This window comes from Rhinolophus hipposideros (assembly GCF_964194185.1).
Source record: "Rhinolophus hipposideros genome assembly, chromosome: 1".
Classification (NCBI taxonomy): domain Eukaryota; kingdom Metazoa; phylum Chordata; class Mammalia; order Chiroptera; family Rhinolophidae; genus Rhinolophus; species Rhinolophus hipposideros.
The window spans coordinates 47,876,632-47,893,486 of record NC_138047.1 but is presented as its reverse complement, the minus strand read 5'-3'; the positions used below and the strand labels follow the sequence as shown (position 1 = coordinate 47,893,486).

General features: G+C 33.6%; 1 protein-coding gene across 10 annotated transcripts in view; it reads left to right on the top strand.

Moving 5' to 3' along the window:
- EPHA5 (EPH receptor A5) overlaps positions 1-16,855 on the top strand; it is a 366,730-nt gene that overhangs the window by 17,924 nt on the left and 331,951 nt on the right. For all 10 annotated transcript variants that reach the window (XM_081026671.1, XM_081026670.1, XM_081026667.1 and 7 more), the window contains exon 2: positions 11,960-12,024. In XM_081026671.1, the coding sequence (XP_080882797.1) occupies positions 11,960-12,024 (65 nt within the window). The remainder of the gene's footprint in view (positions 1-11,959; positions 12,025-16,855) is intronic.

Here is a 16,855-nt window from a genome sequence, read left to right as displayed (position 1 = left end):
AAGTATCTGGACGCTGATGGTAACCACTTTGAGCACCTCTTGTAATTGCAGAAGTCAAATGTGACTTGTATTTATCTTTTCTCATTGGTGTATACTGAGTATTACAATTTTAATGCAGATTTCCTTTCTTAAAATATGTATACATTTTTTTGCACCCTGTGTATATATCTGATTAATACTGAATATATATATATATATATATATATATATATATATATATAAATAAATAAATACTCAGAAAATGCTATATAAATGTTTTCTATTAATCTTAAAAAGGAGACTATAAAAATGTGCTAAAGCTAAAGGTGATGTATATTATTATCAGACAATACTATGCACAGTAAGGAAATGCAAGATATTATAGAGTTGTGAAAGCAAATACCAAAATGCAAAAGAAAAAATGTCTAAGTATGGTTTGATATATAATTAGCGATAGAGCCATTGATATCAGAACTGATCTTCAAGGGGTGTGCTTTGATTAATACTTCTTTACATTCCTAAATAATATTAAATGCATTTTGAATGTGTTCACATATATCCTTTAGTGCCAAATATTAATTTATATAGTTATATCCTAAGAGAGTCTGTCTCAGGGAGTACAGAGGATTATTTCAAAGGTAATATAAACTTAAGTAAGTGTCTACTCTCAGGGCCATCAACTGGAAGTTTGAACAATCAGCAAGTTACTTCCTATTTATTCACTGGTGTGTCTTCATGGACTAGGACAGTTCTTGGAACTTAAGTAAATGCTTAATAAATATTTGTTGAATGAATGAAAATAATTCTTTGCAGGTGTCATATTCCACAGAACTTGAATAGACGTTAAGATAGTGAGTTAGAAGTTTTCCTTCGTTGTATAAATTATATACAGAGGATGCCGAACAATGTATACACATTTTAAGAAAGCAAAAAACTGTATTAATTGTAATACCCAATATATACCGATAAAAAAAGATGAATATAAGTCATGTTTGACTTCTGCAATTACAAGAGGTGCTCAAAGTGGTTACCATCAGCATCCAGACCCTTGTGATTACGGCAAACTACTGCTTGAGCATAGACAACATTGCTTAAAATGTGTATACATTTTTTGGCACCCCTGGTTTTATTATATAAGATTTGATTAGGTTACAGATAATAGAAAAACTGTCCAACAGTAACTTAAAAAGTAGAGAATGTATAGGCCTTTTTTCTAATGTTTGAGAAAGAAGTTTCACGGCAGATAGCTGGTGGATTGGGTTCAATGGCTTCATAATGTCAGGACAGGAAACACTGTGATTTTTGGGGGGCCTAACTATCAAGCTTATTGCCTCAGGGCTGTAAGAGGCCGATGCATCTCCAAGCATCACATCCAGTTCAGTACAAGAAGAAGAAAAGAGAGAGAAGAGCCAGAATCATGTCGACTGTACTATTCCTTCAGCTAAGGCAGTGAAACTTTTCCAGAAATTGGGGAGCAGATTTCTATTTATATCTCATTGGCCAGACCTGTGCAACAAGGCCAGCAGATTCAGTAGAGGCTAAGATAATAGAAACATGATTATCATTATTTGCTAAGGCTAGTCTGGTGCCGGGTACGTTGCCATTCCAAACACAAGTAAGATTTTGATGCCAAAGAAGGAAGGAGAAATGATGTAATTGATAGGCGTACACAGCATTTGCTGCAATGCCACAGAAAATTGAAAGTACATTCATTTTATTTTACTTTGTTTCCTTCTTATTCTTTTCATACTTTGTAAAAAGAATTAACAAACTGCCTATGTTATATTTTGAGCAAAAATAGAAATTTAGACACCAGGTTAACTAGGCAAAAATGATTGCTACTAGGTAATCAATTTATACCCTGTTAATACATATCTATATCTATCTATAGATATAGCTATATAGATATAGATGTATTTCTTTGTATTTTAATAGACTGACTTAAAAAGTGCTTTCCTGCTGTCATGATGCTTCTAGCTGTTTTAAGGTGGATAATTAGCACTGGGTACTACAATGTCTATGTTCAGCCACCTAATATTTTGAGCACAATATCTGTTTACACTTCTGTCTCTGTTGCTTTATATTTTTGATTAGTTTTTTTAATGACAAATCCTTATCCAAAGATTTCTTGTAATATGACTTTTGTCTATTTTAGATAACAAAGAACCATTATGTTGGGTTTACATTAGAATTAAATTTTAAGCCAGCTGCAAGACTGATATGAGAAGAATGACTTAAATTTCCAGCAATAAAACTGGTTCATTTCTCATTTTACAAAAAGGGCTACTGGGCTACCCAGTTGCTTGCTCATTTTTGGAAGTATCACCTTAAAATATAGACTATGAATTTGTGCAAGTTTCTGTCTGTTTTAGTGCATGTTCAGATCTAATCATCATTTATCCTACTCTGAAGTCTGGAAAGCTAATAATTATATAGATTCCTTTGCGGTTTGGTATATTTCAGTCAAGCATTAGGGGTAATGAGGGACTGAGGTAAGATTCATTCAAAACAAGGAATACATACATATTGCATACATTTGCCATTTGGTTTTTACATGATTTTTTTACCTCACAGGACAAATTATATTTGGGCAAATGTATGCCCTGTTTTACCCCAGTTAATATGCTTAAAGCATAATAAATAACAAAATAGAAAGTTAAGAAAAGAAGGTTCATCTTTGTTGCTTAACTTTTTCCTTTTAGGAATCTTGTAATTTAATTGAATCTTGATGGAAATTTGATACTAAACTTGTAACTTACTTGAATCTTGTTGGAAATTTGATATTAAAACTGTGATTTCCCCAGGAAAACCAATATCTGCTCTGTTTAGATTAATATCTCTGAAAATTTTCATATTATATATGGTACTATTATAACATTATGGTAAATACTGACTTAATGTAACATGCTATTCACCATGTATTGATTTAATGAAACTCATTGATACGTAGGTGTTACGACTTTCAAAGGAGTGAACATTTGGATTCAGCAAGTCCAGCATTGTGTGAAGTGTGATATAGAAGCAAGAGGGAGAGTTCTGGGGTTAGATAGACTTGCATTTAGATTCCAGTTATGTGCTAATTAGCTCTGGGACTTTGGACCACTGCCCTAGTTTAGCTTTCCTCAACTTCAATTTCCTTCTCTGTAAAATGGGGAAAACAACATACCAAAGAATTATTGTTAGGATTAAGTGATATAATATATAGTAAGTACAGACACATATACATTATCAATCTCAATCACTGATATTACAAATATGAGAATTGAAGACCTCACGGTAAAATCACATTCACAAGCTCACGTAGTAGTAAATTAGAACCAAAGGACTAATGAGCATTCTCTGTGCAGTGAAGCAGTCTCAAAGTGAATCATGAATAAGCACATTTATTTCAAGTGTGGAGGATTTACCCTACCACGTTTCCCCCAAAATAAGACCTAACCGGAAAATAAGCCCTAGCATGATTTTTCAGGATGACATCCCCTGAACATATGCCCTAATGCATCTTTTGGAGCAAGACTTAATATAAGACCCGGTCTTATTTTTGGGGAAACATGGTACTTTGTAAGGAATAGATTCATATATTATCTATATACATTGTGGTGTGGAACTGAGAAGGTATTAAATGAGTGTATTCTGGTATGTGATGATTTTCAAGCTTGTTATTTCATCTAATTTTGATTTTTTTTAAGAATAAAATAAATATGTAAAATTTGACAAGTTTAGTTACCACACCTAATTAGGTAGTCAGTAAAAACCATATGGTTTTGCTCTTTTCATGCCATGTGTCCTGTGAGTGTAGCAGACTGCTCATTAGTCATAGTTTAGCTGTCAGTGGATTTCAGTGTTACCTTTGTCTAAATACTTTGTATGGTCAAACTAGTGGATACTAATTATGAATTCCCCTTTGGCATCTACCTGAGTATACAATTTTACAGTTTACAAAGATTTCAAAGTCTTTAGTATACATTCTGATTGATTTTACTTTCTTCATAGCTGTATGCTTCATAATATGAAACAAATTGAAAAAGAACCAAAGCAAAATGAACAAAGATGAAACTATTTTGAAACAAACAAAGGCAACAGTTCTTCACAGCCAACAATTAAGCTTAATATATTAAGATTCATTTGGCAATGTCATTGGAATTCAGTAAGTAGAATTTTGAAACTATCAAGACATGATGGAAGGAGAACAGACTCTGGAATAAGAGAGAGGAGATTGCCTTTCAATTCTGCCACTTAGCAGTTGTATCAGTTAGAATGCCTTCCCCTGAAAATAACAGCAAATCACTTCCTCACTGGATTAAGCAACAAAATTGATTTTTCCCCCCACGTAACAGAAAATCCTAAGAGAAGCAAGTTTCAAATTTAGGTGGATTAACAACTCTATGATATAATTTGGAACTAGATACTTCGCATCCCTTCACTCTGCCAACCTTAATCCACAGGCTTTGCTCTGCTGCTGACGCTCCTTATTTGCTCTAGATGACTGCACCAGCTCCAGGAAGAAAAGTCCCGGCTGCCATACCCATACCCAGTGACTTCCAAGGCAGCCGGGACTTTCCTTTTTTAATGTTTTCTGCTCAAAGACTCCCTTCCCTTGCAGATCACCTTCACAGCTCATTGGACAGAACTGAATCTATAGTAAGACAACATAATTGGAACTGAAATAAATTCAGCCTTGCTAAATTGTGGAAAGAGAAGGAGGGGGAAAGCCTGAATAAAACTGGAGAAGAAAATATAGACCAATGCTGAAAGTACTTATATTAGAAGCAGTAAGATACAACAAGGTTTGAAGTACGGGAGTGCCACAACCATATTGGTGGCTTAGAAAGATCTTTCTGGATGCAATGTTTTAAAGAAATTACCAGAGATCCTGCCTCTCTACTAAGAAAACAATTAGGATCTTTCAAGTGAAAAATTATGGAAAGGATTTGGTTGGGCTGCTTATGCTGTGGAATGAAACAGAGTGGGCAGCTCAGTTATATGCAGAATATAGTTAAAAATTGGTGGGATTTGGTCACTGATTCAATGTGAAGATAAAGGAAAAGGAGGACAAAGGCGACTCACAGATTTCTGGATAGAACAACTAGTTCCATGACATTGTGTTCATTGAAATAGGAAACATAGTTTTTCGTTGTTGTTGTTGTTTTGTTTTGTTTTGTTTTTTGGTTGTTTTTTTTCTTGTATAGGGAAAATTTTGTTTATTTTGGGACAGGTTTAATTTGGGATGACTGCATGTCATGAATGTGTAAATAACTAGCAGGCAGTTTTATAAATTGTTCAAAATTTCACGAGAGAGAAATGAACAAGATATATGGATTTGGAGAGTCATTAACATTAACATTATAACCGAAGACTTGGAAGTTCATGAGCTCCTCTACAGGGGTTCTTCCATAGGGATATACATATCCTAATATCGCCTTTAAAACCAACTGCCAACCCAATAAATAATAAATAAATAAATAAATATACTAACCATTCTCCATCCTAAATAGTCTGATTCAGTATGGATGGACTGGCAGTGAAATATTTTTTCTTTCAGAAAACGTCTTTTTGTATACCCATATTAATTCCTAGTCAGGGATCTTCGGTGTAGAGTGAGAAGTGAACACAATCTACAAAGATAGGGTATTGATTGAATCCAAGATTTGATACAGGAAGAGTAGTTTATAATGGAAACCTAGTAGCCAGAGTGGTAGAAGAAAATCACAGAAATATATTGTCACTGAGCATAAAAGGTGAGCATTTGTCCATTGGGTCATGACCAAATGCTGCTATAGGATAAGGCAGATTAGGGACTCAGAGCTGTGTGATTATCACAAGTTTCAGAACCAATCTTCTAGGTTGTGAGATTTTTCTCAAGAAGTGTTCAGCAGCCATGGTTCATGTACAAATAAAGTAGATCCATTTATAATTAGGCTTTAGTTCATGGCCTTTGGGTGTCCAGGGAGATAAGTTGCTATAATTAAAGTATTTTATGTCTAGTCTCTAAGTGAAGGATTTCATTTGGGGAAGCCATCAGCTTTACTCCTTGTGATATGTCATGAAGGCCTCAGGTTTTCTTTCTTGATTTCTCTGCTGGGCCTCTGAACGGGATTTCAAACTGTCAGTGTTCTATTGAGCCTACATGTTTGTTGACATGATTAAATGAAATAACATGTATAATTGCCTAGCACAGCAACTGACACATAGTGTGCACTGAATAAGTTCCTTTCTCCATATTTTCTTTCTTTCTTTCTTCCTTCCTTTCTTTCCTCTTTTTCTAAAAAGTTGTACACATGGGTTGCTCAGAATTTCAAAATAAATGGATACTCTCTCATTTTTTGTCTGTGGAAATACGGTTGGTTATAGATTCTTGTCTTCCAGTAAAGGGATGCCAGAAATATCCATAACACTCCTAAGTCTATAACATAATTTTTACTATATTTACAAATTTAGTTTTCCAATTGGAAACACATGTACTCCTTCGCTATACTCATTTTGTCAACTGTTCTTTGTTCCCTGCAGTAGTTGTCAAATTACAAAATTTAGCCTAGAAGCAAGAAATCACATCTGTGCTGAATGGGACCATGGAGAGAGACTGGAAAGCTATATATCTGGGATTTATTTCCACAGATTAGTAAAATGTGGGCTGTAATTGAATCCAGTAGCTTTTCTGATATTGTTAAATGGAAATCAATAAGCAGGCATACATCAAAATCCTGTATGCAATGGGACTTTGATTCCAATCTTTTAGAGAAACAGAATGACAGTCTATCTGTTCCTAATCCAAATTATTCTCTCTTCATACTGTAGTGGAGGACCAGCTACCATTATAATTGTGTTTGTTTGTTACTGTGACAATCATGCAATAAACAGAAACAACGTAAGAGTAAGAAAATGCCTTCAGGCTGTCTACTTTACCTTCATGTGATGAAGGATCACACATTCTATCAAGGCCTTGCCCAATGTTGGTGGAGGGAGCAAGTGTCCTTGAGCTGTCTTTCAACTCTAAAAGTCTCAAAACACATTCATGCTAATATGTCAAATTTCTGGAGAATTCAATATTTTTTTTTCTGGTTCTTGTTACTAATATTAGTAAGATGTTAAGGAAGAAGCATTATAGCCAAAGGATATACAGAAAGTCATGAGTATTTGGAAGTTACAATCATTGAAGACCATATTTGAATTATTAACTCAACTTAATCTTTAATTGTTAGAATGTGTGAAATTTAGGACTCAGGAAACTTCTTATGAATATTCCATTTTACTCATTCGGTCTTCTCCTTGCTGCCCTTGAATCCCAACAACAATAAAAAAGTGAGTTAGCCTCTCTCTGCCTTTTCTGAAAGTAAATACTTTAAAAGCTATTCTCTGTTCAAGAAAGTATTAACATTATTAATGTATAGTAATAAAAATGAAACATACGTAAAATTAGTTTGAATTAGTTTTATTATTATCTTTTGTTTGTTTGGGCAGTTAACTAACTTTTGCTTATTAAAAATTTCCTGTATTAGTCTTTTTTTTTTCCTATTTAACTTTAGGCCATTTGTAATAGACTACATATTCATTGACCTCTGTAGAGTTATTTCTACTGAAGAATCTGTCTTCTTAATTACTGATTAGAATACCAAACAATATGGCCATCTTCATTGTAATTATATAATGACTGAGGGAAAATAACCTTGGAGGCTGTCTGTCAGTTTAATGGTGTGGCTTGTTTCAAAATATAAATAAATGGTATAAAAACATTTTCCACAAGATTTCTAATATCTAATTAATGTCTTCCAGAGTAACTGTGGTATCAAACATTTCCTTTAATTATATTCATTAGAGGCTTCTTCTGGACAAGTTTTAATTAAGTTGTACAATGAAGATCAATACTCATTGTTCATTCATTGCAATTTACAACAAGCATATATACTGTTCAGAACAATTTAATTACTGTAATTGTTGCACAAAACCTACTTAGTGACTGTGCTCCATTATTGCCAATTCCCTTTTAAAATAAATTTTGTGATGAAATTGGGAAATGAGTTTGTGAAAATTCACATTTACATATACCCTAAACTTCTAGTTTTTATGTAACTAGCTTAAGGAGTGGGGGAAATGGAGGCATTAATAATATCGGTGGCAACATGCATGCCATCATGAATGTTAATAATGCTTAGAACATAAAGAAGAATCCCTGTAATAATACTTATATTGGTTACGTGAAAAATAATTTAGGAGCATTGAGTAATAAGAAAACTCTACTTTTTATCTAAATAAGACTTCAATTTTTATCACTTTTATTCCCTTAAAATAGGAGCAGTATTTTGATTCATAAGGAATGTCTCCAAATATGCTAACTTCTGTTAATGAAGAACCTGAGACCGATGTACTGTACAAATATTTGTGAAAGTAAAGATTTTCTGGTAGCATCAAGGGTGTATACCAAGGTCTCTCAACTTTGGCACTAGTAAAATTTGAGCCAGATGATTCTTGCCTGAGGGTGGGAAAAGTTTTGCTGTGCATGAGGTATGCTTAGCTGCATGTCTGGCTACTCCCACCACTCTTCAGTTTTTTTAAAAAAATATTATTAAAGTATAGTTGATATACAATATTACATTAGTTTTAGGTGTCTACCATAGTGATTCAACCTTTATATATCTTACGAGGTGATCACCAGCTCACCCTCCAGTTTTAACAATCAAAAATTGTTCCAGACATTACCAGATACCCATGTTGCGAACCACTGCTGAATGTTGATTCAGTCACATCCTCCTGACCTCCACTGACCAAAAGATTCATTCATAAGATAAACAGCTATTCAGTTGTTCTGAGCACAGGATAGGTTCATCGGTGTGAGTCAAATAATGGTGTTCTTTTAAGGAAACAATGCAATTCTGTGCATTTTAGTGTTTTTGCAGATAAGAATTGGGTGCTAATCAAATATTCAGTAATAATACCTTACCTAGATTTAAGAAAGGGAAGATCAGACATGGCTTCCTGGTGAAGGCAGCTCCTGAAATATATTTAGAAGGAAGACTCAGCAATTCAGAAAGGGGGAAGGGCATTTGAGAGCAGCTAAAGCAGCATATGCAAAACTTGGAGCTATGAGAAAGCTATCTGTTGATTATCTATCTATCTATCTATCTATCTATCTATCTATCTATCTATCTATCTATCTATCATCTATATATTTCTGTATCCATCTATATATAGATATGACAATCTATATATAAATTATATTTATAGTTATATATGTATATATCTATAGATATGTATATATCTATATATCTATAATTCTATCTATCTATCTATCTATCTATCTATCTATCTATCTATCTATCTATCTAATTTTAGTTGTTTTCCCTGAAGCAGTAAATCTTAATTTGGTCTGCATTATATGAAAAAAAATTATAATATATAATCTGCAAATAATTGCCTAAAACATCTATTTTTAATTTTTTACTCAATTTCCAATCCAGCCATGGTATATGTAAATATGGTCTTTGATTGCAAACTTTATGAAATCATCTGTTTCCAAGAGGAAAGCAATTTTAGACAGTAGTGGGAAGTGACATACATATAATTTTTTATAAACCTCCTAATCTATCTATTTGAAGAAAAATAATTTGACAATCACCATAAGAAAAATATGCATTCCTATTGTGGTTATTTTCATGTGTTTAATAATGTATTCCAATATTGAAAATTCCCAGTAAATTATATTAATAGCTAAGGTAGTATTTTGATTTCATTCATTTACTTTCACATACATGTATATTGTAGGCCAAAATGAGTAAAAATAGTAATTTAGATTAAAGTTAATTTAAGTGAGGATAAGTAAACTTCAGATTGATGTCTGGAATTCTGTTGGTGAAAAATGACTATTTCAAGATACACATATTATTAAAAGGTCTGCTAAGAATGCTGTGTTTCTCATGGCAGGATGGTTATGAATTCCTAGAATTCCTGTGCACATCCATTTGCCACTACAGGATTAAGTTCAGTTTGACTGCCATCATATTAGAAGGCCGTTAGTTTGCTGATTTTTCTCTACTTTATCTAGTCTACCCAGATATGCTGCAGCTCAATATCAAAGGTGAATCAAATGAATCAGAAAGATGAATAAACATAACGATTTAGGTTCTGTACTCCCCTGGTGTTTAGTCATGTCTAGACACAGCTCTAGTGTCCCAGAAAAATCAAAATGAGGACAAGGACATTTAAGTTTAATGTAGCCTTATTCCCATGGAAACCAGAAAAGCCAACAATAGAGTAAAAAGAAAAGAGTATGGATCTTACTGAAAAATTAGATTTAGTGGAATGACTGCTGGATTTGCAAGGTCAGTGGGTAGTAGGACAGTTTCTTTTGTTGTTGTTGTTGTTGCCATTTTAAACAATAGTTATTCAGTTGGGCCAATTTCCTCTAAAAAATAATTCCACAAATTATTTTATTTTATTATTCCCTAAAGCCAAGGTGATGTGTGTAGGCTAAAGATAATACAACCATTCTATACACACACGCTTTTATCATTAAAGAGCTCAGAACTTGAAGAAAATAGACAAGTATATTGAATGTGGCACACACGTGTGTATATACTAAGTATATTTCTGTGTTTTGTGAAAATTTTCAGTTTTTGATTTATCTTTATATTGCTAATATTACATAGACTGTTAACTTAGTGTTTAAGTATGTTTGATGTTTTATGAAATAAAATGATTGAAAATAAGGGTTAAATAATTTCTATAATGTATAGAAAATTTCTATTTCAATTATATGATCTTGATTTCTTTGGTTATAGTAATTCTGTGTGACATTCTTTTACAGAAGTATCATAACACATTTCTCAGACAATCATCTGTTACTCCATTAGTACCCCAGGCTTATTTGCAGATAGAATTTTCTCTTTAGAATTGCCATAATTTCAAGATACTGGCTGTTGAATGTAGTTAAAGGAAGTTTCATACCTCTGACTAGGGATAACCTGGTTCTTCTTTTGGGTCCACTTGCCATACTCATTCAAACTGGTTCAGATGCACAGCGGGTAAGGTAGATCTATTTGGGTTAGGAAAGATACGTTGCAAAGATAATGATTTCTGATCCAGATCTAAAGCATTTTGACAATACAGCACCCTTTTGGCTAATTTAATTTTGGGGAGACAGTAGGTGAACTTGTTGAAATATAAACACTGTAGTGTGACGTGGGTACACATTTGTATACATACTGTGTGGCTTCTTTTTGCAATGATGATATTCAGACTTGCGTTCTGGGAGTTCCAAATGTTTTAAGATATCAAACAATAATTGATCTCTGCCTTTCAAAAATTTAGCTGATAGTCCTGTAAAAAGCACCTTTGAGACTATGGTTATATATAAAAGTAGAAGATACCTTGGAAAGGTAATGGAGACATAACTGTAATAACCCTGAAAGCTGCTACACTTTCTATGGCTCAGTTAAGGGTGTGTAGATTTATATCTTAATTAAACTTGCAATTTGTATTACAGATTTTGGTTAATATCACAAAAAAATGTTACAAGTTTGGAGATAGTACATTGCTATTAGATGTAAATTATTTGTAAATTGCTTCATAACAGCTTTCCGGAAGAAAATGCAATATGTCCAGCTACCATTTTATGGCTGAAGTGTAATCCCGAGACCTAGAGCATGAAAAAAAAAGTGACATGGTCCTTATATTGCTTTCTGTGGACATTTTGCTGTTTTCTTTTTCTTATTTTAATTCTCCTTTATTCTTGTTTGACCAAAAAAAAAGAACACTTAAGTTAATGACTTGTTTATATATTTTTTGCTGTAATTATTCTAATTTAATTCAAAATCACTTGTTCTCTTGCATAGAAATGTTTTCTTTAAACTATAACTTATGTATTTATCATAATGAATGTTTAATCTAAAATCAGTTATGTGTTGTTAATATGCACTTTTAATAACACTGTGAAAATAGTGATGCATTTTTATATATCTGACTCAGTTTTATGTTCTTTTACTTTCAGTGAATTTATTGGATTCACGTACTGTCATGGGGGACTTGGGATGGATTGCTTTTCCAAAAAATGGGGTAAGCCTTTATGAAATTTTCCCTACAACTTAAGGTACCCAAGTAGACATCATATTAAATGTCACATATGACTGAAAATTCACTAGATATATTATTGTTGTTATGAGAGGAGGGTTGTGTGTGTGTGTGTGTGTGTGTGTGTGTGTGTGTGTGTGTGTCAGAAGGAGAGTAGAGACCTCAAATTTGTTTTGATTGGGAAAAGCAGACACATTAGGGAAAGGATTTGAATGACTGAATGACATATATTATTTTCTTCTCTAAGTATTTCTCCATAAAGAAATGTGAAGTTGTCTTCAGCATTCAAGAGTTTCATATTGAATAAACAAATGAACTGTTACAAGTGGTTTATTTAAAAGAAAAATTTAAAAAAAGGTTAAAAAATAAAAAAAAGAGATTTGCTGCTGATTTGCCCTTATCCTGGTTACAGTGAATAAGAAATGAAAAAGAAATGAGATCAAAAGATACATAGAAACAAATGAGAATGAAAATACATCCTATCAAAATTATCGGGATGCAGCAAAAGCATTGATAACAGGTAAATTTGTATAGCATTACAGGCCTATATCAAGAAACAAGAAAAATCCCAAATAAACAGCCTACCATTATACCATAAAGAACTAGAAAAAGAAAAAATGAAACTGAAAGTTAATATGTCAATCAATGACCAGTGTCGATTCAAACACTGGAACTGATTTATTTGTATTTCTTTACTACACTAGGGAATGAAAATATAAGAAATACCTTTAAATTCCATTTAGACTTAAAGTCTTTCAGATTACCAGGTCAGTCATCATTCAAAAGTTTTCTTTCAATTGTTGAGAGAAAACATTCTTTATTGAAAACTTTCAGAAAAAATGCTTCGTTGGAAGGTTTTTGTAATCAACAATTATTTTTACTTATAAATTATTTCACTGGTGTACATTAAAAATAGTCTTTTGGGTGAAAATTATGGAAGCCATTTTAACAATATGCATATTAATATATTTATAATACTAACAATCTTAATAAATAGATTACACAAAGAAGTATTTCATTACCATCTGTTTAATAAAAAGATATTCATATTAATCACTCTATTACAAGGAAATATTAACTGTATTGCATGACTATTATGTTAAAAACAATTTAGACTTTGAAAAAATTTTGTTATCTAATAACTTTAATATTTAACCATTTTCTAATTTCCAAGTTAAAACTACCCAAATTCATTGTACAATCACCTTAAGAGAAAGACAAAAAGTATTTTCAATTTTCTATTTTAATAAAAAAATTAAACGATTTGAGTACTAACTTTATAACTATAGTATATATGTGCAATTCATTTAGAAAATTATACACACTAAAAATATTTCATAGGCCTTTGAAGGTTAATTGTAGCTTGATTAAGTAATTGAATATTATTAAAAATCTGGTTATAACAACACAAATAACCAATTTTTTTTTCCAGTTGATAAGTAAACCAGTATGTTAATCAGTCCTTTACTAAGTTAGTATTATGGACATAAAACAAATAGTAGTAATTGTTCCAATTCATAATAATTTATGCGTTAACATCCTAATCTCAATAAGCTTTCTCTTTTTTCATTAACTTGGTATTTCTTTATGGTTGTATTTAGAGATATAATATAAATAAACTAATTCTAGTAGATTGCTAACATATTCAAACATAAAGATAAGCCAAATGAAAAAAATAATTGTCCCACTCAGAAACAGCCAGTGCCAACATAATGGTATATATTCTCTTAGTCTGTCATTCTTTTATCTTTTATGCTCTTCCTTCCTTCGTTTTTTTTTCCTCCCCTTCATTCTCACCCCCAAATTATTTTCTTTCATCTATTATTACCCTAAATAGGCAGATGGCTAACATCCATCTATGAGGACCTGTAAATATGTTTTGTATGCTGCATTTTTTTCCTCACACTAAAAATGATTTATTACATAAATATTTTAAATTGCCTTTCTCAGAAGATTACTGATACGCTGAGCTGTAATCAATTTTTTAAAAGCCTGAGAAAATATGTCACATTATCTTTGAATTTAGTTCTTTGTTTCTCCAGTTTCCATTGAGAAAAGGTTTAACAGAGTTTAACTGTAAGGGTAAATATGATGTTGTATTTGCTCTTACAACTAGAAGTTTTTGGGGAAATTAATCAATTCTGTGCCTGATTTCTGTATAAAGCACAATTTACTTCTTTAAAAATACATGATCTCTTTATATCACCAAGGGCTCCTTCCAACCATTCTAACAACTTTATGCTTTCTTTTTTTCTATAATTGTTGGTATCATTTTTAGTTTTTAGTATTCAGTTTTACTTAGTATTTTGTTCAGTATTTTTAATGATATTTTTTCAAAATTCTTGTAACTTTTTGAGTAATGTTTCATTTGGTATAGCAATGCCTGATGTTACTATTAAAGAAAAAGAAATTAATTAAGAGAAATATAGTGAGTGTGCACTTGTCTAAGTATGACAAATGTGTGTGGAATCCAGATGTTAATATTTTGGGTTATGTCACTCAAATGCCAATTTGTATTTCTTAATCTCTTCATGTTTTTCACATGCCTTCAACCCCCCTCCCATCTATCACCAACAAATCTAGTAACCATTTGACACAATACGTAGTCATTACAATATTATTGACCATATACTTATGCTATATCCTATATCCCTATGGCTGCTGTATGAAAAAACCACTGGAAACAGCTTGGGTATGCCGGTAAGTTGGGTGGGGCGGGGTCTTAGAATCACAAGGGCGTGGCAAAGGAACTCAGATATAGTGGCCACCTGTGTCTGCATGCCAGGGAGGAGGCGGGCTCAACAAAGAAACAATGGCCTCTGTCAGCTCCTCCATCAGGGAGAAAGCTACCCCTCCAGCCCCTGTTTTGAAGCTAGACAATTCATTTTGTGACCATATGTCCCTGCTGCCTCTCCAGCCTCTTCCCAGCACTGGAGCTCAGAGCTAGTGATTCCCTCGGTAAGTCCATGTGCAGAGCCTTTAAGAGAAGTGCCTAGGACACCAGCTGCCCTCCATCTCACTCAGTTACAATCTCTGCTGGTTTCCACAGCAAGAAGTTATGGGGACTTCTCTCCCCAACACTGGAACCCTGGCTGGGTAACCTAATGTGGGACTGGGACCCCTGGCTTCTCTGGGAGAGACCTCCACAGATGAGATATACCTCCCAATTTTCAATGGTCTCACGCGGGTGTGGGACCAGCCCGTTCAGTGTCTCTTTCTCTCTTTCTACTCTCTGTGTGTCCTTAGTTGTAGGGTTATGGTTGAGCAAGATTTTAGGTGATTCTTAATAGTGATTGTTTTGTAGTTTAGTTGGAATTTTGATGTACTTGTGATAGAAGGTAATCATAACATTTACCTACTGCACCATCTTGATCAGGACTCCAGGTGGGACTTTGTTTTTAAAAAACACTAATGATTGTTACATGCTGAGATGGTTTTGTTGTGCAGGATGTCAGGTGGGGTCTCTGGTCCTGCTCCCCACATAAGATCACATGATATGGCGAGGCCAAAAAGGAACACCCATGGAACCATAGATAGAGGAGTCAAACCAATATATTCTCGCTGGCGGCTGTGCTGGAGACACAGGAAGCAGGATTTACATAATCTGCAACCTGCCATCCTAACAGCAGTCCGCACTTGCTAGCCACCATCTTCTTGCTAGCCCCCGTTGTTTTGCTAGTGTAGCCACAGCAGTTATATTAGTGGCTAATGGCTCACGGGTTACCGCTGACGGCCAACTAGCCACAGCTGATGGCCATATGATCACAGTTGATGGCCATTTACTACCTGAGCCAGCACCTTTCTAGGTAAGGCCGAGAGCCTGGAAACTGCTTTTTGGGGCTTTGTCCCCACAGGTTTTCTCTAGGTTTTTTTATTTTTTATTTTTTATTTTTTTTAGTACTTTTTTCTTTTTTTAGTACCTGAGTTAGGACGCATCATCTGGATTTGGACTTCATCATATTCTTTTCAGCCACAGAGTAGGAGATTTTGTGTGTGTGTGTGTGTGTGTGTGCCTCATGCTAGTAATTTGAATTCTCTTTTTTATTTTGGACATGTCTAGACGTACTATGTTACAGCAAAGTTTGCTTTTATACAAATTTGCTGCATTCATTCATTCAGCAGATATGTATTGGGCACTTAGTGTGTGCGAGTCAATCTCCTAGGCACTGGGGTAAAGCAGTGAAGAAAACGCAAAAGTATCTGACATCTTCGAGTTTGAAGCAGCATTATTTTGAAGAATGAGTAATCACAGTGTTAGAGCAATGTGGCAGATAAAATGCTTTCTAGTCCTGTCTTTTTTTGCTATACATATACAAAAATGGTAGAGAGGTGACAGTATTTGTGCAAGGTCATTCAGGTAATTAGTGACACAACTAGGAAGAGCACTTATACTATATTGTATTTGGCACATGTGGTGTCATATCACTGTTTCTATTGTCTTGCAACTAAAAACAATGCTCTTTGATATATATGTATATACAATTTTAATTAGTAGTAACAATGACAATCTAAAGAGAGATACTTAGTATTCTTTTGTAGAAGGGGAACGAAGAGGCTCTGTAAAGGTATTGGACTTTCCCAAGGTTATGCAGTTGGTGAGAGACTGAGTCCATTTTGAACCCCTGTTTTCAAAAGATATTGATTATTTTAAACCAGAGGCAAACTCCTCTGAACAGTGAGGTCTCCAGAGACATGACTAGGTTCTGGATTGTGCACAGACTTCTAGTTTATGTAAAAAAGGAATTGGTACTGAAGAGACTTTCACCTTAGAAAAAGTTCTAAATGAGCCAGAGTGAGTCACATTCTATTCAATGCT